General features: G+C 26.8%; 4 protein-coding genes across 4 annotated transcripts; 1 reads left to right on the forward strand and 3 right to left on the reverse strand.

The window, feature by feature from the left end:
* Window positions 1-1,035: 1,035 nt before the first annotated feature.
* Window positions 1,036-2,014, reverse strand: LOC112776735 (pentatricopeptide repeat-containing protein At3g56030, mitochondrial-like). Its single transcript, XM_025820973.1, has 2 exons — window positions 1,995-2,014; window positions 1,036-1,543 (listed from the first exon to the last, which is right to left on the reverse strand). The coding sequence occupies exons 1-2, from the start codon at window positions 2,012-2,014 to the stop codon at window positions 1,036-1,038; spliced, it is 528 nt and encodes a 175-aa protein (XP_025676758.1).
* A 154-nt stretch (window positions 2,015-2,168) lies between these two features.
* On the forward strand, window positions 2,169-2,852 carry LOC112776745 (3'-5' exonuclease-like). The gene has a single exon (XM_025820983.1). It carries the CDS (start codon window positions 2,169-2,171, stop codon window positions 2,850-2,852), a length of 684 nt encoding a protein of 227 aa, XP_025676768.1.
* A 6,628-nt stretch (window positions 2,853-9,480) lies between these two features.
* LOC140182630 (uncharacterized) lies at window positions 9,481-11,656 on the reverse strand. Its single transcript, XM_072229798.1, has 4 exons — window positions 10,549-11,656; window positions 10,267-10,446; window positions 10,083-10,163; window positions 9,481-9,952 (listed from the first exon to the last, which is right to left on the reverse strand). Exons 1-4 carry the CDS (start codon window positions 10,690-10,692, stop codon window positions 9,869-9,871), a joined length of 489 nt encoding a protein of 162 aa, XP_072085899.1. The 5' UTR covers window positions 10,693-11,656; the 3' UTR covers window positions 9,481-9,868.
* A 2,752-nt stretch (window positions 11,657-14,408) lies between these two features.
* LOC112790424 (uncharacterized) lies at window positions 14,409-22,564 on the reverse strand. Its single transcript, XM_025832829.3, has 13 exons — window positions 22,371-22,564; window positions 19,278-19,415; window positions 19,069-19,150; window positions 18,507-18,583; window positions 18,178-18,284; window positions 17,757-17,862; window positions 17,298-17,414; window positions 17,096-17,187; window positions 16,544-16,610; window positions 16,353-16,431; window positions 15,515-15,606; window positions 14,793-14,936; window positions 14,409-14,629 (listed from the first exon to the last, which is right to left on the reverse strand). Exons 2-13 carry the CDS (start codon window positions 19,410-19,412, stop codon window positions 14,603-14,605), a joined length of 1,125 nt encoding a protein of 374 aa, XP_025688614.1. The 5' UTR covers window positions 19,413-19,415; window positions 22,371-22,564; the 3' UTR covers window positions 14,409-14,602.
* Window positions 22,565-23,203: the final 639 nt, after the last annotated feature.

Below are 23,203 nucleotides of genomic sequence, written 5' to 3' on the forward strand. Positions count from 1 at the left end.
ATGCACGATTATGGTTTCTGGTGTTAATATATAGGTTATTACTTCTTGTTTATTTAATTCATGTGGTTTTTAATCTTTAGATATTGTTTTATATTTATTTATATTACTAGTAAAGTAGTGTACTCATTAATAATGGAGTGATGAAGAAACATGGTTGTTGATTTTGTTTGTTTTTAATCTTACCTAATTTTTGTTCTTAGTACAAGTCTTTGAATGTTTTATTATTAGGTCGGTCTTTTTTAATTTTTAACTTATAAAAAAGTATAGTATTAATATCTGGTATAATTTTTAAAATTAAATTAAAAATTTTTAAAAAATTATTTTAATGCTTATGAAGGAGTTAAAAAAAATAACTTTTCTTAAATAAAAAATATTTTTTCATTCTTCTCTTAAAATAAATATTTTTAGAATTAAAAATCAAAATATAAAATAACTTATTTATAAATTACTTTTAATATAAGTATTTATTGTTTAAGCTATTTTTAAAAAAATAACTTAATTAAACTGTTCATCCAAACTAAACCTAATAGCGTTCACTAGATTTACCACTATAACCGTTAATCCATTATAAAATTGAAAATAACAATGCTAGGAACCAAAAGAGTATTAGCAAAAAATCAGCCAAATATGTTTGGGTGAATCCAAAATCTCTACGAGTTAATATATATGGATGTTTCTTCTGCTAAGTATTAGAATGTTTCTTTTTCATACTAAATGGATGTTCTTTTATATATTTTTCGAATCTTTTTGTATTGCAAATGTGAATGTCTTTATTTCTTTAAAAATTTCATATATTTTTTTGATTTTATAAATATTTAAATATTTTTGCTAAAATATAAGCTTGATATTTCTTTTGTTAAATATTAGGATGTTCTTTTTTCATATTAAATGAATTTTTTTATAATTCTGTAATTGTGTAGTTTGCAGTTTCTTTAATCTTCAAAATAGCACATAATATCCCAAAACGCAGAGAGCAACATCTGCAACAAATCCCTAATTACAAACATGTGTGTTGAATACAAAATAGGAACTCCATCATCCACCATCCTTCTCACGCGTATCCGCACCAATCCCATCTTCCTCCATCTTCTTCAAAACTCCGGCGACGGCAACCATGTCTCCAGCGTAGTAGTGTGCAATGAGGAAGTAGTTGTGTCCCGTCAGATCCAGATTCACGCCAAGCGTGGACATGAAATCCACCATGCGCCGCGCGTGGTCTATAGCTTTCTGGCGTGTTAGGATGTTCAGGACGGGGTAGAAGGTGGTTGTATTGGGGCGGCAGCCCCCGACGTTGGTACGTGCCATATATTCGATGGCGTGGAGCGCGTCATCGACGCGCTGGAGTTTGCGAGTGACGCCGCGGTTGAGGGTGGATAGGGTTTGAAGGAGGTGGTTGAGGAGGGAAGAGGAGAAAGCTTTGTCGGTAACGAAGTCGAAGGTGGACTTTATGTTGAAGCAGTTGTTTTGGATGCGCTTGTTGAAGGCGTCGTGGAGAGCATGGAAGTCGCCAGTGCTTCCAGCAGCATTGGTGAAAGAGAGAGGTCTGTGTGTGTGATTGTTGGAGGTGGGTAGGTTAATGTGAAAGAGAAGAGAAAGATTTTTATAGGTTTTAATTAGGTTTACTTAATCAATTTTAAATTTTTAAAATTTTTAAATTTTTAAATTTAAAATTAATAATTAATATAAATTAACGTAGTTTTGTTTTGTTTTTGGCTGATAACCTCTTAGTTCAATATATTTTCCCAATCGAAAAATAGCCGTGGCTCAACCAACCACCCTTAAATAGCCGCTGTTATCTACCACCTCTTTTGTAGTGTTAGTAAAATAGTAAAAATAAATATATTTTACAAGGCTCAAATAGTTACTTTAAAAGAATAATAATTAAAATGAAATCACATTTATTCTACTCTATCTCTTTGCATTGGTTTGGCAAAGAAACTCGGAACACTAAGAGTCCAACCCAGAAAAATACATGATCCCTTAAATGAACATACATGCACTCTATCTCGGTCATAAAAACAAGAAGAGAAGGTAGAGTTAAGGTTACATTACATTATTTCTTTAGTCTATAAATACATCCCAAGTTACCAAATTATTTTCATCCTTATCCACCACCAATCTCCCTAGATATCTTCTTATTGTCTCTTGTTTTTCATTTTCATAACAAAATGTTTGGATCATCATCATCATACTCATCAATCCCTAAACAAGGAATTAGTGGTGCCTCAACCGTTTCATTCAACAATGTCACTTCCAAATACACTATCAACTTTGATGGAAAAGCAATTGAAACCACAGTCACCGACATATCCACCATTGTAGATCGGTGGGTTAAAGAAATCATCATTTTATATGCAGGAAAATCATTCGTCGTAGTCGGCTTAGATGTTAAATGGAGGCCAAAATTTTCTCGCTACAAGAACAACAAAGCCGCAACATTGCAACTTTGCGTTGATGATAAGTGCCTTATCTTGCAACTCTTCCACATTTTGAAGTTGCCACGTTCACTCAAGAACTTCCTCATGAACCCTACTTTCACTTTTGTGGGTGATGAGGTTGCTGATGATATTTCTAAGATTAAAAATGAGTATGGTCTTAATTGTGGTTCTCATGCTGACATTAGAAAGCTTTTAATAAGTAAGAAATGGCCACTTTGCTATGGGATGTCATGGCTAGGGCTGAAGAAACTTGCTTCGGGTTTGTATGGTTTGAACATGTTGAGGCCTTTGCATATTTATGAAAGTGATTGGAGATCTAGGTTTTTGAGCATTGAACAAGTTGAGTATGCTAGCATTGATGCCTACGCTTATTACAAAATTGGCCACAAGCTTCTCAAGAATGGTCGATCATGATGCATGTCTATAATTTGTGGTGGGTGAAAACTCTCTTGTCAAGGATCTCAGATCATCAAACAGTTTTCGACTATCAACTTTATATGACTGCATCATTTAATCATTCTTTGCCTATTTAGCGTTATTGGGTTACTAATTAGTTTTGGTTTAGTTATGTTTATAGTTATTAATCATTACAAGTAGTACTTATTAGTGGAGCGATCGATGAAGAAAAATAGTTGATGATTTTGTTTCTGTTTTTAACCTTAATTAGCTCAATTTGGTTCTTACACTACCAGAAACACGGTGATTAGCCACGAAAAAAACCGTGGCTAAAATCAAGAAAAACCGTGGCAATCAAGTGTTAGCAACGAATGGGTATCCGTGGCTAACAAGGGCGACGCATTTTCAGTTAGCCACGGTTTTTGGCCTGTTAGCCACGGTTTTGTGACCCGTGGAGACATTTAAATAGCCACGGTTTTCACTATTTTAGCCACGTTCTAAACCGTGGCTAAATGACAATAATATAATCAACAAGTATAATTTTGCCACAATTTTGTCCGTGGCTAATATTGGTGGGCTGGGTTTTTTTGCCACAATTTTGCCCGTGGCTAATGTTAGTGGATTATTTAGCCATGGTTTTTTCCGTGGCTAATCATAAAAGATAAATTAAATATATATATATATATATATATATATATATATATATATATATATATATATATATATATATATAATAAAGATGCTACTTAGTACAAAATTATATCGTATAAAATTAAAAAAAATTAGCCAGTAGAATTCTTATTAATAAAAATATGAAATTTAAGTAATAATGTTGAAAAGCAAATATCCTGAACTAAATGAGTTTAAACTATTACAAAATCAAGTATCAGAATGCATCATTATTAGATCTCTAACGTCTTCATTGGAGTACCTACAAAAACATTCAAATAAGATTGTGTTATCTCTTAATTCATGAAAAAAAAATGTTCCAAGACATTATTTAAAATAATAGTTTAATGTAAAAAAAAGTAAAAATGCATACCCAATAAAACTGAGTTTTCATTTTCACAACATAAAACATATCATTAAACTCCTCATCAATCAATATATTATATATTGCTAGACTTATATCCTACTAAACAATTTTTAATTCAATTGTTTCATGTAAGTAAGTAAGATATCAGATTACAATCAAAATCATTTAGAGACAGAATTTAAAAATAAAATAGAAATGTATTAGCAATTAACAAGATCAATATTTTAGAGTAGAAAGTTGAACTTACCAGGTAAATATTGAGCATATCGAGCATGCGGATCTTCCAGTAAGTGTCCCTTGTTCCATGGCAACATGCATCCATTACTCTAAGTTACCATTGTTCACATATTCATCCATTAGTAGCTTAAATACTGAAACAAAAACAAATAAAAATGCTATTGATAATACAAAGAAATAGATACTATGTACTCAGGAATTGTGAGAGCATAGATAATAACTTAAAATGATTTACTTTGCTAAAAATAAATACCTGTTAACTCCCTCCAAGCAGGCACATAAGATGTTTATGTCTAACATGACCTATAGCCTCCACTTCAATTATGAATTCACTTTTCTTATTCTTTATTAAATAACTAGTGTTAAACCCGTGCGATGCACGGGCTTATATTTAAATTTAATAAATTAAATTAAAAATAATATTTTATAATCATATATTTTTTAAATTTAGTATAACACTATCATCATCGTTATATAATAAACGTGTTAAATATGTTATTTTATCTTTATTCAAAATAAAATATGAATAGAAGAGTTCGAAGTTTATAATATTCTTGAACCATAAGGAGGGAGATAAAAAAAATAAGAACATATATAACTGTAATAATAGCATGTTAATTTCACCCTAAATTTTATATCAAAAAGCTAATAAAAATTTATCAACAACCTAATATCTTACTAACTTCATTAGAAAATCATTGGATGTTGTGCTCCTTGTTACACATTTCATTTCAAATTTGAAAAAAGAGTTATAGATAAATTAGTTATATCTATAGTAAAGATTTGTACAAAAGTGTAAATCATAACATGCTATTAAAATGAAAATAATATTATTCTTACCTAAATATTATTAAAAACCTCTTTGAACACGACATTTGTTGTTGATGACTTTGGATTGCCGTCTTCGTTTAGAATTAAAACCCTGAGGCCACTGCGACTCTTAACTCTTGACAAAGCAACATAAAGTTGTCTATGGATGAACATTGATTTTGGCAAATAAAGCCGTACATGTGATAATGATTGATCCTGACTCATGTTAATGGTCATTGCAAATCATACTGTTAATGAAAATTGTCTCCGTTGGAACTTAAATGGCAATCCTGAATCTGAAGGGATCAAGTTCATTCTTGGAATGTACAATTTATCTCCAATATTTCTACCGGTCACTACCGTCGCTCCAATTACGTTGCTGCCAAGTTTGTTAACTATTAATCTTGTCCCGTTGCATAAACCTGAAGTCTGGTCTATGTTTCGCAGTAGCATTACAGCCACTCCTGGCTTCAAAGTCAACTTGTGATTGAGTAGTCCCGAACATTTGATGTCATTTAGAAACTCTGGTGTGAACCACTCTTGTTACATCTTCATTCTCATCAGCTTGACATGTTATATCAGAGCTCAAATACTCCTTTTCCATCCCTGGAAAGATTGTCAAGACAAAATCGTTTACCTTCTCGACACTCTTAAGTGTGGGTGTAAGAATTGCTCTACTCTGAAAATACCTGTAATCTGACATGTTTTGCAACAAATTTGGATATGCAAAGTCTACCAAATGAGAGAGAGGATCATCAGTAGTTGTAATCAATAGATCATTTGGAATTTCAACTTCTGATTCATCACCAACAACAGAGATAATATTTCCATTTCCAACATCAAGTATCCAATTAGCAAATATCTTCATTTCACCTTCATCTTGATCCAAAGAAGACATTAGAAGCCTCATATTCATATGCAGTTTCAGAACCTTACAAAATGACCACAGCTGGGATGAGTTAATAGCGGATGCTAATATATCGTGTCTACTTCCTTTCGGAATCACTGGAAGTATCTGTCTGAAATTACCTCCTAGAACAACAATCTTACCACCAAATGGTTTATGTGTCTTATGTTGATCGGTAACTGACATAAGATTCCTGAGCGTCCGATCAGGTGCTTCAAAACGGCAGTTGTACCTTCCCTCGCATACAACATATTGAGAACTCAAAATTGGATCCTGTTTTGGACTTCTCTAATCTCTCCTCGTACCATATCATGGCGTCGCAATGCCGACAAAAAATTCTGGGTCATCAATATCTATCACATCTAATAATCACCAAAATAATAAATTGTTTTAGTTATATCTGCAACAAATAATTTATATAAAAATATACCTTTCTTTCACCATGTTAAGTATAAAAATAATATTTATAAAAGATTACCGAAGAATGCAATTTATGGATTAAAAAGATGAGATCATATAATACAATTTCATTGTGCCAATCTCAAGATTTAAGTTTTACAATAAATCGATGTTCAAATACAAAAATTATAATATATAACCATATCTTAGTTTGAATTTTAAAACTTGAACACTAAATGATAATTTTTTGTTTATAAAAAGCATAACAATAGTAAATAATAAAGTGCTGATATTGCTACCTCTTAAATTACCTGTATTCTCAGCTACATCGAATATGGCTGGGTATTAAATTTGCACAGAATCATCTAAAATAGTCGTATTTTCAGTAATATTCTCAACTTCTTGAAAATTTTTTGAAAGATTTGTAGTCAATTCCTTCAAAAATGTTTCTCTTTGTATCAGGTGTCTTTTTTTTCAGCTATGCACACTTCTTCTAATTCTTTAGTATCTAAATTTGAATTAAATGTACTTGCTCCTGTAATCATTAGAGATAATACATCAAGTATTTTATATTATAAAAAAAGAAAAATGAATATATGTTAAATGTTTGAATCAGCTGAATTATGAATATATATTATGAAGGTAGTATTAAAGATAAAAAAAGTAAAATTTTAGTTTTGTGATAATTACAATTTATCATGTTTATCTTACCATGTCTCTTTTGAAATAGCATAGTCTTCATATTCAGTCTTACATCCCTTTGCAATCTAATTCGATTTGTGTACTCCAATGAATCTATAATAATTATTTAGCATATACCAATGATTATTTTTAATAGACCAATTAAAAAGTTAAATGTTTGGTCTTTAAATAATAAAACATATTAACATAGTAACTGGTAGATATTATTTGATGTTTGTTGAAGATGTTGTTGACTTGTCTGATGACATAGACTATCATATGCTTCATGTGTGATACCTGAATTACTAATATCACTAATATTAGAACATCATTTTTTTATCTACAGAGTGTAGATTAGTAATTGGAGACCTTGATCAATGTGGTGTTGAGTTATTACCTAATAAGATAACTCGAGATATTAGTTTTGAACATATTTTCTGTTAAAGTTTATAATTGAATAAATAGTAGGAAAATCAAAATACATAAAGTGCATGTACATTCCCATAAGCAAGTTCTAAAAAAAATCATACAAAAATAAAAATCTGTATTAATGCTATTTGTAATGTTCGACAACACCGATTGAAAATACACACCATTAGAACTATCACTCGAATTTCCTGTAATTTTTTCATAAACAAATTTAGTAACATATTACGAAGACAATGTAAATTAATAATTTATTACTTGTCAATAGCTAAATAATATATAAAAAATATTGTATTTTATGGGCTTTCATTCGACCAAAATACTCATGACATGTTAGTTATTTTGTATACCCAATAAAAACTAAATATATAGAACTGACATACTTAAAAATACCAAATAAAAAAATATATTATTCTAACCTAAAAACAAAAATGATAAAATAATTAATTTATTTTTTTATATGAAATCTACCTTGAATTGTGCTTTGCTTTGTATTTTCTTTGTCTTTTAATATCAATCTTCTCTTCAATATAATCTTACTTCTCTTTGGACTTCTTGTATCTTTCAATATATACCTAAAAATATCAAATAAATAAATTTTTTAACCAATTAAAAATGTATATACATTATACATAATACATTTTTATTATCAAATTTTTATATTATTAAAAAAATAAAGTAGTACACATATGACAGCGTCTGTTTTTGGTATATATGTCCATCAAAATATAGACACAGGAGTACACAGGAGTACATGTATGTTGTTTGTTTACTGAGACAAAAATATGAAAGACATAGTCGTACACAAATACCCATTAAAAACATGTATTTTGTGTCTCTCTAAAATGCGAAAACACTAATTTTTTTACAATTTTTTCTCATGTCTAACTTACCAAATAGAACATGAAATTAATGCCTTCTTATGTCTATGTAAAATTGCACAGATTTTATTTTCGATGGCTGCTTTAATTTCTTTTTTATTCTCATTTATTTAGTTACGTAAACATATTTTACAGAAAATAATATATATATTTTTTACAAAAGTATCTTTTTTCAAATAAATATAAGTTTAATCTCACGATCAATAAATTCAACTTATAGTTAAAGAGATTGAAAATGAAAAACTTATAAGTAAAAGGAGAGAAAAAGATAAAAGTACCTCTATTGTTATAATCTAAAAAATAACAATGTAAACGAAGTAAATAGAAAAAAAATTATAAATGTGACAAATAAAAAAATTTAAATTTAAAAATCAAAACGGCTAAGAAGCCACTTAATTAGGAATTAGTATTAGAGTTTTAAATTTCAAATTTTTAAATAGAATTTTCTAATTAGCTAGTGTAAATTTAAAATTTTTAAATAAACTTTTTTTAATTAAACGTTTGTTATTCATTAAGAATATAGGAATTTGTTAATTTAAAAATAATTTTTATTAGTTTCGTCATAAATAGTATCAATCCTATTATTTATCGATAAAAATAAATAAAATTAAATGTAATCTAAAAATTAATAACCTTATAAATTACGTAAATTTAGAAAAAATACTTAAAAAGAGAGAAAAAGATGAAAGTATTTCTACTGTGGAGAGACAATCTAAAAAGATAATAATAAAAATTTATAAATGTGGCAAGTAAAAAAATTTAAATTTAAAAATTGAAATGGTTAAAAACTTATTTAATTACAAATTAGTATTAGAAATTCAAATTTAAAATTTTTAAAATAGAATTTTCTAATTAGCTAGTATAAATTTTAAATTTTTAAATAAAATTTTCTAATCAAACGTCCGTTGTCCATTAGGAATATAGAAATTTGTTAATTTAAAAATAATTTTTATAGTTTTATCATAAACAATATTAACTTTATTATACTTTTTCTAAAATTTAAACAGTATTACATTTTTTAAAATAGTATAAATAATTTCACATCTTAATAAGACTGATAATTCTATTATTTTATTATAATCCTTTGTAATTAGTATAGTAACTTATAAATTATATAAATTTTTAAAAAATATTCTCAAACCCAATTGCTTACGTAAAAATTCAAAAAAAAAGTATATTTGAATTTAAATTTAAAATTATAAACATAATACTTTAATTAAAAATTATAATTAGATTTTTTTTAAATAAGTACACAATTAAAATTAATAACTAACTTAATTGTATCAACAATAATTCAAAGAAAAAATTTATAACTTTATGACATTAAATATTAAATTAAAAATTATCAGAATATCAACGGTGAGAATCAAATTAAAAATAAAATCACAAGTAATAACCAAATAACTTCAATTTATATTTAAAAAAATTCTAAATTCCAAACATAAAAATCGAAAAGAACAAAAAGAAAAATAATAACTCAAGAAAAGACAATGTTTCCACCAAAACAAACATATGTTTGGCATTATTCTATTAGATAGACTCTAAAAGAGATTCCAAAACATGTGCATCCAAATTCTCAAGTTTCTTTCTTAATCTTGATCTTCTTGCAAGTTGAAGTATCTCCTTCCACCTTCGAATCTTCCGACTCCGAGGATAGTCACTTAGTTGGTGTAATAGCACTTTCCAACAATTCAGATTCATCATTGGCCGCAACTTCAATGGAGAATTCAAGCAACAAATTCTGTACAAAAAACCACGTTAAATTAAAGACTTCTTTCTAACCTTTGATTTTATCTCACTAATATTTTTTGAATAAAATTAAGATCTAATTTTGAGAGAACAAACAAAAAAAATATTTTTTGAACAAATACCTTAGTACCTTCTACTTTCTCCCCTTCAATGATTGAGGATGTCTTTGAAATTAGAAACAAAGCACCGGTGTAGTCAATATCCTAAAATTATAATTAATTATTTTTTATAAATTAGATACTACTAATGACCAAGAAAGCAAAAAATAAATTAATTTTTAATAGAAGTACACTTATATATACTCACAATTTGAATAGGGTGAGCCTCTTTGAATTTATTTATGAGATCCACATTATTAGTCATCTTCTTAACTTTATAAGAAGGTGAAAAATATGAAATATCATATATTTGAACTTCAATAATGAAGAGAAAGATCTTATCAATTAGGTTGAGTAAAAGTGTAGGTGTATCTGATAGATCTCCTTTCTACAGGATAATACATAATATATTAATAATAAATAATATAAAAAGTACCAATAAAAATATCTTCACTAATGCTTTTAGAAATAAATATTGGTTAGATCTTACCAATAGGAGTGGATCAAGTATCTCTACACAGCTCTCTTCCAAAACTTGTTTTGCCTCATTGTCAAAGACTACATAACATCCACAGTTAGAATCATCAATGACACCAACCTTTATTCGATACCTGCTTAAAAAAGAAAATAACATAAGAAAAAGTTAAATATAGACTTATTTAATATCTAATCCAATGTACATAGACTTTAATTTAAATAAATAAATAAATAACCTTGGAGTCATGGATAAAAGGATATTAGTAGAAAACTCGCGTCTTCATCGAGTCAAACCATCTCAATTGAGTATGGCAATGGAGAATTTCCGTAACTTGATAGTGTCCATAACCATATCACTCGTATACGTACACACAAATTGTCGATTGTAGGATTGATGTTAGCAATTTTGTGAATATCAGCCAGTAGAATAAGTAGGGAGATTTTAGATATATGTAAAGAAAGGGATTGATGTACTTTAAATTGTGGTGCTTTACATCTCTCAGAACTTATCCTTTTATAGTTGCATCATAACTAAATTTTTTAAAATTTGGTTGACTTTAATTTAAAATTTAAAAAACAACAAACTAAGTTAAACAACCCAAATTTAAAATTTAAAAATAACAACTTAAATAAATAATAATTTAAAAATTCTAAACTAACGTAAATATTTATTTATTGTAATATTAGTATGTAACAACCGAAGAATAATTAACGTAAATTTTTTTAAAACTCTAAATTTCTTTAAAAGAATTTATGTAGCTACAATTTAAAAAAAAATCAACAAAATTTTAAAAAATTATGCTAAAAAGAATTAACAGATTTTAAAAAATAGTGTTAAAATATAAAAAATAACAATCTAAATAAAATTTAAAAAATAACAACTTAAATAAAATAATTTAAAATTTAAAAAATAACAACATAAGTAAAATAATCCAAACAAATAAAACAATTTAAAATTTTAAAAATAACAACCTAAGTAAAACAACCCAAACTTAAAATTTGAAAATAACAACCTGAGCAAATAATAATTTATAATTTATAAATATAAATCTAAAAATTTCTAGTAACGACACGTAAGCAAATAAACTCCCAGACTCAACGTATGAGCGCCACGTCAGCAAATGAGCTCCCCATTTGTATTACTATAAAGATAAAGATTTCAAATTTCAATCACACAACAACTTCGCTTTAATAATTGAAAGAAAACAGTCTCAACTACTGTCTAGTGTTATAATGAAAGAAAGGTTGAAAGAAGCAAATCAAATAAAGTATCCTTACAATTTTTTAAGAAGTTTTTTTTACTGCCACCTCATTTCTATTGATCAACGTATAGAATGCTTCTTACCATTCTTGGAAATTCCTTCTTCTTCATACATCAAACTAAAATCTCTCTCGTTTGAGATAGTTTGATCTACACTGATTAACATTATTATGATCACAAAATAACACTCATATAAAAAGAAATATTCACAAAGATTAGGCTCTTAAGTATATAAAAAATTACAATGTTTAAAGAATGGATGCTACCATAGTGATCTAAATGGTGGAACTTCTTCTTATGAAGTGGTTTAGAATATACAAAACTAAATGCATAAAGTTAGACTCAAAAATAAGAAACACAAGAAATGATAAGAAATGTAAATAATAACTCTTATTTGCTACCTTGCTATGGCTATGAGCATTACCAAAATAATGTTGATTTTAGGAATTTTAGCATATAAAGGAGAACTAAAGTTAATTAGGAATATAATTAATCACATTAGTACGTACTACTAAGTAGATAATTATATTTATGCATTTAAATTATACTTTATACAAAAAATTCATTCTCTATACCATCAAAAGGATAAATGAATAAAACATGCAAATCCAAGACAATGCATTCATCTCCACCAACAACAAGAAGAGAAAATTTAAATCGACCAGTATTTTAGAGAGGCAAGATTCAGAGCACTACCTCCAGAGAGAGTGACAGTGAAGGAGGTGCAATGAAGCAACCTAGGGTTCCTTCAAGTCTTCTTCGCGATTTGCCGTAGAATCGGATTCTACCGATTTTGCTTGCTTCTTCGGCGACTCGAACTGACGGTACTCGAACTGCTGCAAATCATGGTCCTTTCTCTTCCACAAAATGTCTAATGCGATCGTACTCAGAATTTAAACAGGAACGGATTGAGCATAACGGATTTACTCTGAAAGTTAGTTGCAGGAGCTAAGAAATTACGGATTTGGAGAAACTGAAGAGAATGTTATTAGCGAGAGGGATAGGTTGCATGTTATTAAACTTGAATCAATTATAGGAACTAACAAATAGGGAATTTGGAGAAAAAATAGTGCGAGGAAGTTATCGTAAAAACTGGGTGAGTGGGCTACTAGTTACATTTAACATTACCGCTAAAAATTCCATTTATCTTATTATAAATGTTAATTTGAATTTTGTTTAGTGAAGTAACTATCATTTTTAATTTAGAATAAAATTTAATTTTAATAAAAATATTAAATTATAAATTTTATAACTTTAAATTATATTTTAAAAATTTTACATACAAATTAGAATTTAAAATTTTGACCCGTTGGATTTAAAAAAAATGGCATCAATAAAAATTAAAATAAATAAACTTAAAACTTAAAAATTTGATACCTTTGAATTAAAAAAGAATAAAAATGTTGTACATAGTTAAAAAATGAACTTCCATAAAGTTTATTTTATTTTATTTTTTTATTAAATTAATAAAATGTTAATAAATAGATAGAATAATAAAATGTAGTTATAAAACTAATATTCTGAATTTTAAGAGTTAGAACTTTGTTCGTTAATATTGCACTAAATTAATAGTGAGTAATTAAATTAGTTATTATTCTAATCAATTATAATTAATATTTTTTATTTTTTAGAATTAGCTAGAGTTATTTTATTAAAGATAAATATGTACTTTTTTTTGTATTCTTTTGATACTTTTTTTATAATTTTAACATTTATTTTTAATTGAATCATTTTATTTTATTACTAAAGTCTCTAAATTAATGCATAATGTAAAATTGAACACTGAAACTGTATTTGGTCAGAAAGAATACGAATAAAAAAAAGTGACAACTAAAAAATATAAATAGTAAAATTGTATGTATATGAATTAGTCTTTTTTTTATTATATTACAATATGATTTTTATAAAGTAATGAACAATACAACCACACAAAAAAATTATTTTTAAATCAAGAAAGAAAAATTAAAAAAAGATTCGGAGATATGGCAGAGTATAATTTTTCGACGGTAGCACTAGAAAGGAAGAAGGGAGAAAAAATTAACAATTGAAGAATTGGAAAAGCCTGCATAAAAATTGAGAAAAAGTATAAACTGCATAAAAATATTTTGAAAGAGATGGAGAAAAACGCCAAATTAAAGACAATTTTGAAGTGAAAATCGTTTGAATTCATCACGGTGATCATTAGGTCTGTGGTAAATGAGGAAAGTCATCTCAAGTTAGCCACGAACAAATAAAACCGTCGAAAAAATCCACAAAATTTAGCCACGGAGATACAAGACGTTGCAAGTGATTATCACGATCATATAATTTGCCACTATTTTTTATTCGTGGGTATCTTTCCGTTGGTAATACCCGTATTTCTGATAGTGTTAGTACAAGTCTTTAATGTTTTGTTTCTAGGTTGGTCTTGCTCCTTCTAAGTTAATGGTTTAATATTTTAATGTTTTGAGAGTGATTATGATACTAGGTGTAATTAACTATTTGGAGTAATATTATGTTTGATTTTTTTTTGTTATTAGATATATGTTTCACTTTGCATATCATCATTTCCTCCCCTATCTTTCACTTGTGGGATTCATATGCTGATCAGCAGAGAAAAATATATAGAAGGATTAAATTAAATTAAAAAATTTAATCTATCATTGAATATGTAAATACTATCTTATCATACCAAAAAAAAATCTAAAAATACTTAAAACTGATTTACACAACCATGAAGATGACGTCATCCAATGAAAGACAAGGTCAAATATTGTTACACCTTTTTGACCTAAACCATCCACCAACTTTGATTGCCATACTTCATTCAACGTCCAATTCCAATCAACTTGAGCTATAAAATATACAAATTTTAATTATTAGAAGATGATAATGATATCAACACATGAACAATATAGAATTTCCAACAATTTTCTAATTTTTTAATGCATGGAAAAAAAATAAATTAATGAATAAAAATTCCAATACCAAATTGCAAAGGGAAGCAAAAATATTACAATGTTATTGCGCGGTTCTCCCCAATAAAATCCTTGGAGCACAACAGGAATGAGGTTGCAAGTGGCAATTATGTAAATCATTAGTGCATTCTTACCCATCCATTCTAGAAACCTAATCTTGTATCTATATCCACAAACATCAACCTACAACAGAGTTAAAAAAAAATTATTTATTTTATACTTTAAGAACACATGTTAAGTTTATAAATTAAATTTTTTTTATTAAAAATAAAAAAATTTCACTAATAATAACTAAAAAATTTAAAAGAGATGTTAACTAAATCTTTAAAATAACGGGTCAAATATAATTTGTATTCCCAAAATAAAAGCTTTTAACACATTTTTGGTTAGATCAAACTCAACATAAGTAATAATAAGAGCAAATTATGTATGTGTATATACTTAAGCTTTCGTTAATTACGTTTACTTAATTTTCAATTGCCCCTAAGTATGTAATCGATTATATTATATAAGGATTTTTTAATAAAATATTTATAGTTAAAATTATAATTAAGTTTGTATATTATACACATATCCATCAATTAGGTTTCGATCTTATAAGTACTATTGGATGATAAATTTTGTATTTTTCAAAACTTTTTGATAAATTAATATAGAAAATTGACCACGTGTTCTCCAATCCGAAATAATGATATATAAACATGTATGATGTATGTTCATTATTAATATTTGAATTTTGAAACAAGGAATCAATGTCAAACCATATAATATATTCCGGCTAAGAGGATACCAGCAGCTCCAGCAGTGACACACATATAACTAAGTGTGTAAAGAGGTTTGTTTATGTGCATTCCTGCAAGACAAGACTTATAAGATTAATTACAAATACAAATTAATTAAACAGAGACAATTTTAAAGTGTCTATATATTTAAATTAAATATATTCACAATAAAAATGGACTTCCTAACTTTTTATCCTTTTTTAAGATAAATTTTTTATTTGAATAAATTATTATATTAGTTCCAATGTTTAGACCAAATTTTATTTTAGTTATTAACTTTTCGAACGTTTTATTTTTATCTCAAAAATTTTTAAACAAGTTATTTACTATTGTTTTACTATTAAATTTGACACAAATAATTAATAGAATTAGTGATGTGAACATTAACAATATTATTAGTTAAGTCATATTGTTTTATTTCTGTATGTTAGAAAAAATAATAAAAGAATTTTTGTAACACTTTCTTTTCATTTTTTTAATAATCAATCATCAGTGCTTCAAAATTAAAGAAAAATTTTTTATATTAGTGATTATTAGTATGCTAATTTTACTTATATATTAAAATCGTATATTATTGATTCTTCGATATGTTAATTATTTGTGTCAAATTTAACGGTATGACAACATTGAATATATTTAAAATATTTTAAAATTGAAATAAAACATTTAAAATATTAAAAAATAAATTAAAATTTGACTCAAATATTGATATCAAAGTAGTACTTTATATCTTTCTTATTTTTATGCCACCTCACATTAAAAAAAATCGTAAATAAACCTAAATACAACTAAAACAAGTAAAGAATAATATGCTTACCAATCATGTCCAATATTAGCCCCAAAACTACAAGAAAACAAGTTAGTGACATCCACTGAAAAATTCTCACTCTATGGTCCTACATTCAGCATTGTGGAGATAAAACGAAGATTAATTAGAAGCTTTAACAATACATATGAATTAAAGATAAAGATATAATAATATGTGTACATGAAAAAAATGAGTGTCACCTTAAAATGAATTATAATATGCCCATAATGGAGGCCAACAAAGCAGGTTACAACAGCCATCAGAGAACTATAATTTCATACACACTAGTCAATAGTTATGTTAATAATTGTTTAAAAAATTCGAAAATATTTTTAATAGTAACTAATGATGCAAGATGCTTGTTTAATTATACTTTATTGACACTTAGTTTTATTGTTAAAATTACCGAACAATAACTGCTAAAGTATTGTCAATAAATTTTTATCTTTATTATTCAAATAAAAAATGTTATGTATACACTAAATTAACTATTAAAATCAATCACCATATATTTGTGTATTTGTATTACACAACATTCGGCAAATAGTGGTGAATATTTAGTGTTGGTTTTGTAAACCGCCGCTGATGTAGGACTTGCAGCAGTTTTGGGAGTGATTAGCTAAATGATTTTTTCTTTAAAAATGAATAATGATTTTTTAAAATAAATAAACCGTAGAAAATGTTTATTTCAATTGTAGCGTATTATAATGTTGAAATTGTAAATAAAATCAATTATATGGTTTACTACTAACCTCAAAAATCCTTCAGGATCAAAAGGAGCTTGACACCAAGAAGGAGCATTAGGAGGCAATGGTCCATAATTAGGAGAATTAATACTACATTCCTATAGAAAGATAGAAATAATTAACTAAGATAATTATTTATCAAAGAATAAGAATAACAAAAAGTAAACAACTAAAAAAGGTTATTTTATCAAAGAAAGAATATCCATACATGCTTCCTTGCATATATTGGTTTCTTGTACAAATGTTGTATACCTAAAATCTTTCGATCAATCATTCCAACAGCATTACAAGCTGGTCCTGTGTCACCCCTTACACCACATTTGACCTAGTAATAATTAAAAATAATGTTTTTATAATATTTTTTTATTTATAATATTTAGATAAATAATAACTTTTTTTAAGTTGTATCTAATAATGATACATGTAATCTTTAGGAAAAATATAATATTAATTATATCAATTAAAATGTCTTTTTTTTTATGAAAGTAATTTAGTGTACACATAATTTAGTTATATCAATTAATAATGTCTTTTTGTTTCTAATTTATATTATTTATTTTATGACTGATATTAAAAAAATAAAAGAAACAACGTTTTCCCCTAAAACCTTGAACTCTCTAAATTTATAATGAGAAAAACAAAAAAAAATTTGTAGGATTGCACTTACTAAATATGTCTTTGGAGGTACATTTGGAATTTGAAACTCCCAATCAGGAACATACAACCCATAAAGTAAGCAAAGATAAAATATACTAAGAAAGAACATCACAGCCCTGAAAAAAAAAAAAATAATAAATAATAATAATAATAATAATAGATAATTATGAGATATGCATTATTTTATACATAAAATTTCAGTATTATAATTTCTGTGCCCGTTGAAAAAGCAATGAAGTGGAAGTTTTTTTTCCTTATATTAAATTATTTTATATATGTAAAATAAGTATTTATTTTATAATTTAAATTTAAATTATCATTATTTCTGATACATTTTCTTATTAACCTTAACCATTAGAAACTATGTAACTTCATCAAATTTGAATTAATTAAGGAAACTAATAGTAAAGGGATAAAAAATGAAGGCTTACCCCTGGTATCTATACTTCCTTAATAAGGACAAAACTGAATTAACAGAATCATTACACTTCAACCAAATTTCACATAATGCCGCAACCAAATATGCTATAGCAATTCTCTGACATCAAATGAAGAAAATTAAGAGTAATGATTAATTTTTTATATTTTTGTAAAATAATATATACAACAGAAAATAATGGTAACATTTTAATTTGTGGGAATTATAACAAATGATATATAAATTGATCCACCACTACATATAAAAATATAAAATAAAAAAAATCGTTTTAAAAGGAGTACTATAAAAAATATATATATAAAGAGTAACAAGGATACCTGCCTGTAGTATTCCCATCCATCTTATTTGTTTTATATCCACTCCATATGTTAAATCATTGAGACCATGGATAAAACCTCCTGTGTATATATATAATATATTTGGTTTATTAATATATAAGCACATTGTTTTATGTCTTAAATAAATATTTATACCGAAGATTGTTGATTAAAATAACATATGAAATTAAATAAAATTGAATTACAGGATTCTTATACTTTTACAAAATTTTTATATTAGATAAAATTTTTCAATCAAATTCATCCTAACTACTTGTTAAAAAATGCAATTTCGTTTTGAAATATTAATTTTTTTTATTTATTGTAGAATGACTTATGAAATATTTTAAAAATAAATATTCTAGGATTATTGTTTTTTTTTTGAAAATTAATAATAACTAGCAAGTATCTAATTATAATTTTTTATTTAGTATATAGATCTAATTATAAGCTTTAAATATGCAAGCACCAATTAAAATTTTGGTAAAATTATCTACTAACATATTAAGTAAATTAAACTAATAATTGAAAATTTGGCATACACAATAAAAGGCTCAGTTAAGCACCTTGAAGAAAAACACCTATTGATAGAAGCTTAAGAGCTCGTAGAATTGCCTTTCTAGTTGCAATAATTCCAGAAGATAATCTCTGTTTGAAAATAAAGCTTGTTAAGCAAAATTGATCCAACGTTAGTTTATACAAAGTATGTTTATAAATATAATATACAAATAATTTAATTAGTTTGTGAAATTAAATTAAATATATAGATATATACCTTGTATGTGAGTGCAAGTGAGACGCCAACAATAAAAAGGAAAAATGGCATGACAAAATCTGCTAATGTTAAACCATTCCATGGCGAATGATTAATCCCTGGAAAGAGTCTACCAGCATGATCCACAAATATCATAAGCTGCATCCTCATAAAGCAATTGCATTATTAGGATAATAAGATTATATATATTTAAAAAAAACTTATTATAATTTCATTTGATGTAAAAAACACTCATTTCATACACTATTTGCATAAAAGTAGCATATTTTTTTCACACCTTAATTTTTTTATATAGCCCAATATACAATATAGTTTTTTTTATATATATTACGGTATTTTCTAACTCTAAAAATTATTTAAATAATATTACTAATTAATAAATTGTTACATATATAAATTAAAATTAGAATTTTTGATACTCATTTAGGTGAAAATTCAGGTGTAGTCGACTTCACGTGAAGTTAATACTTGAGAGCCGTTAGATGATTTGACTTATTTAACTAAATTTTCATCTAACGGCTCTCAGATATCAACTTTACGTTGAAGTCGACTTCACCTGAGTTTTCACCACTCATTTAAACTTACAAGTTAGTTGAACATTCAATTAAATATAAGTGTAATTAATAATTGGCAAATCATTTGAAACATCATCCTCTCCAAAATAAAAGTGTTCATATAGCAAATTAATAAACAAATAAGGCCAAAAAAAAGCATAAAGGACATAAAACACAATCTGAATGTTGAACATTTATCAATTTAAAAAAAAAACAAAATTGTATAAAAATAAATAAATAGAGGAAGAATGATACTTACAGTGACGGTAAGACCTCGAAAAATATCTAGTGAAACAAGACGATCATTTTTATTATTATTATTATCTTTTGCATTGGAAAATATAATGCCACGTCTTGATTCTGAGACTTGCAAATTAGCCATCTCTACATCACCATTTTCTTTGGCATCTTTCTTTGTTCTATTAATTGGATTGAGATGCATCCTTTCTTCATTCTCATCACATTCATCATAATTTCTGACACGCTCATAGCCAGAATTCTCCATCATGGTTTTCAATTTTTTATGGTAATTATTTCTCCAATTACCAAAAAATCATATCCAATTTCACAAAACTCCTTTTTTATCCTTTTTTTCCTTTGAAAATAAGAAGGAAAAAAAAAGAAATAAAAGTAAAAACTTGAAAGTGGGGTTTTATTTGTGTATTCTTCTACCTCCCCTTCCTTGAATTTCTTTCATTGTAAGATGAAATTTTTTTTTGGGAAGAATACAAATTCAATGCTAATTAGCATTCTTTGTTATTAGTCTTTCTTTTTTCTTAGCTTTCTTCTTGCTCTTACTTTAATTATCCCTTGGTTATTAGCATTCTTTGGAAGTCTTTCTTCTTTCTTTCTTGCTTACTTTAATTATCATCATTTTCTTCTCCATATTTCTAGGTAGTAAGATGGGGTTTAGAAAATTTTGATTTTTATTTAAAATCCGATTTGCATGGTGATGATATATAGGACTATATACAATGCCTTTCTCCATGTGAAATAATTATGAAAATTACACCTGGATTATTCACAAAGGCTTTGTACATTAAAAATTAACTATTAAATAAAGTACCCTATATTTTTAATCAACTATATATGTGGCATATACATTAAAATTAATTAGTAAAATTAATCGCTAATATAAAATATAAGTTAGAATAATCAAGGTTGCGAGAATCGGACCGATCAATAAACTGGTAAAGTCATTGATTCAATAATTTATTGGTTCGACCGAGATTCAATCGAAATTTAATCGTTTTAATTAAATATTAAATAAAATTATTAAAAAATTTATATATAATTTTAAATATATAAATTTAATAATTTCTAACTTAATAAAATTTAAAATTTCACAATTTTACATCATAAATTATTCATAATTTAATATTAAAAGTTCATAGCGAAAAACAACCATTTCCCCAAGACATGACCCAAATTACTTCCATTTACACAACAACATGCAATGATCACATCAATCAAAATCAAAATCAAAATCAAAGTTTTATTACTCAAGGAAAAGCATAGTTCACTTGAGCTGTAACTATTCATAACTAAATATGTATTAACAAACATGTTGAATAATGTGAAGTGCATGTAAAAGATCATCAGGAACAATAATAATAATAATAATAATAATAATAATAATAATAATAATAATAATAAGGAGGTGAACAGGATCAAGAAAGGGTTAGAGAGAACAAGGTCAGTTACTATTAGAATTAAATCAATGATTAATGTTCTAATTTGCACCCAGGTCAAAGACAGTGCCTTGCCACCTCTTTTTCCACTCAAGAAAGGAAGATTAGAGAGGTAAAAAAATAAAAGAAAGATTTTAGAGTATTCATAAGTTTGTTTAGTTTGATCCTCCTTATTAGTCCTCAGAGTTCTTCTCAAATAAATTTCTTTATTTGTTTTTATGATCAAACTATGCTTTCATGCTTATTAGGCTAGTTGTTAATTTGGGTGGATCTGAGGGATGTAGAATGTAAATTCTGACTTTTGTATAATCATATAGAATGTGCATTCTCTTGTGATGTCACTAGAGGCCAGAAATATTTGATGTTCTGCATGTGGGTAGCTAATTAAGAAAGAAGTGGGGTCATCTCATATAATGAATGTAGAATTTCTCAAATAAGTGAGTCCCACATGGCTGCTTGATCCATCAGCCTCAAAGATCTTATCAATCGACACAATATTAATGAGTGAGTAGTGCAACAATTCAGTTTCAGGAAAAAAGTATAGTTGAATAAAATTTAGCTCAGACTTATAGCAACACTTAAGTTCCATCGAGAAGCGTGGATTCCTCAACAAACAATAACCTTAGGAAAAAAAAGCATGAACAGAAAATCAGATTCCAATATAAATAATACCAAAATCATGAATCCAAAATAACCTCAGAAAATTATGAACAAATACCAAAATCATGAAGTAGTCCAATAAATCAGAAAATCATGAACATATACCAAAATCATGAAGTCCAACAAATCAAAAAATCATGAACAGAAAATCAGAAGGCGGCGAGGAGGAATAAGAGAGAATTACTTACTGGCAGCGAGCAACGGCGTCGACAGAAGAGGCGAGGTCGGCGATGACAAAGACGCAGTGGTCAAACCCGTCGCTACTGTGGCTGCGGGACGCGATGGCGGTGGGCTGCTCGATTGGTGGTGGTGGCTGCAATGGTTCAGAGAAGAGAGGAGAGATGAGTGTGAATTGGTGATTAGGGTTTAGTCGTTCAGACTTCAGCACTTCAGCGTTTAACCTTTTTTCTTTTCCTTTTTTTAAATTTTTATAGGCTAAACGACTACGTTTCAGAGGGTGTATTTTCGAACCGAAAATCCTCTAAAAAACCAGATGATTCTACCAATTTACCGATTAACCACTGATTCGATTGATTTTTTTATCGATTTTTTGTCAGACAGTTTATAGATTTATCCGAACCGGCTAAGTGATCGGTTCCCGATTAATTCGGTTGAACCGGCCGATCCGGTTCGATTTTCAAAATCATGGTTAGAATATAAAATATATATTAAAAATAAATTAAATAATACATATATTTAATATATAATAATTAATTTTAATGTATAAATAATATTTTTAATTTTAATTTTTAATTAAATAATTAATTAATAAAATAATTAAATGTGTTATAGTAAAATATTCACTACAATCGTCTTCTAATTTTGCATATCAAGAGTTGCTATTTATCCTCAATAAATAGTATTTAATAGATTTTAATTGAATAAGATTAAAGAACTATATATATATATATATATATATATATATATATATATATATATATATATATATATATATATATATATATATATTAGAATTAGAAATAACAAATAAAGATGGTGATTAAAAACTGAATTTACATCA

This window comes from Arachis hypogaea, chromosome 3 (genome assembly GCF_003086295.3).
Source record: "Arachis hypogaea cultivar Tifrunner chromosome 3, arahy.Tifrunner.gnm2.J5K5, whole genome shotgun sequence".
Taxonomy (NCBI): Eukaryota; Viridiplantae; Streptophyta; class Magnoliopsida; order Fabales; family Fabaceae; genus Arachis; species Arachis hypogaea.

Coding starts and splice junctions, on each gene's coding strand:
- LOC112776735 (XM_025820973.1), bottom strand. CDS start 2,014: ATGACCGAGATAGAGTGCAT. Junction 1,544..1,994: donor ATGACCGAGATAGAGTGCAT/GTATGTTCATTT, acceptor TCACACACACAG/ACCTCTCTCTTTCACCAATG.
- LOC112776745 (XM_025820983.1), top strand. CDS start 2,169: ATGTTTGGATCATCATCATCATACTCATCAATCCCTAAACAAGGAATT.
- LOC140182630 (XM_072229798.1), bottom strand. CDS start 10,692: ATGTTATTTTCTTTTTTAAGCAGGTATCGAATAAAGGTTGGTGTCATT. Junction 10,164..10,266: donor AGGCTCACCCTATTCAAATT/GTGAGTATATAT, acceptor TTATAATTTTAG/GATATTGACTACACCGGTGC. Junction 9,953..10,082: donor AGAAAGTAGAAGGTACTAAG/GTATTTGTTCAA, acceptor TTTTTTGTACAG/AATTTGTTGCTTGAATTCTC.
- LOC112790424 (XM_025832829.3), bottom strand. CDS start 19,412: ATGATATTTGTGGATCATGCTGGTAGACTCTTTCCAGGGATTAATCAT. Junction 19,151..19,277: donor CACTTGCACTCACATACAAG/GTATATATCTAT, acceptor ATTTTCAAACAG/AGATTATCTTCTGGAATTAT. Junction 15,607..16,352: donor GCTAATATTGGACATGATTG/GTAAGCATATTA, acceptor CTTGTCTTGCAG/GAATGCACATAAACAAACCT.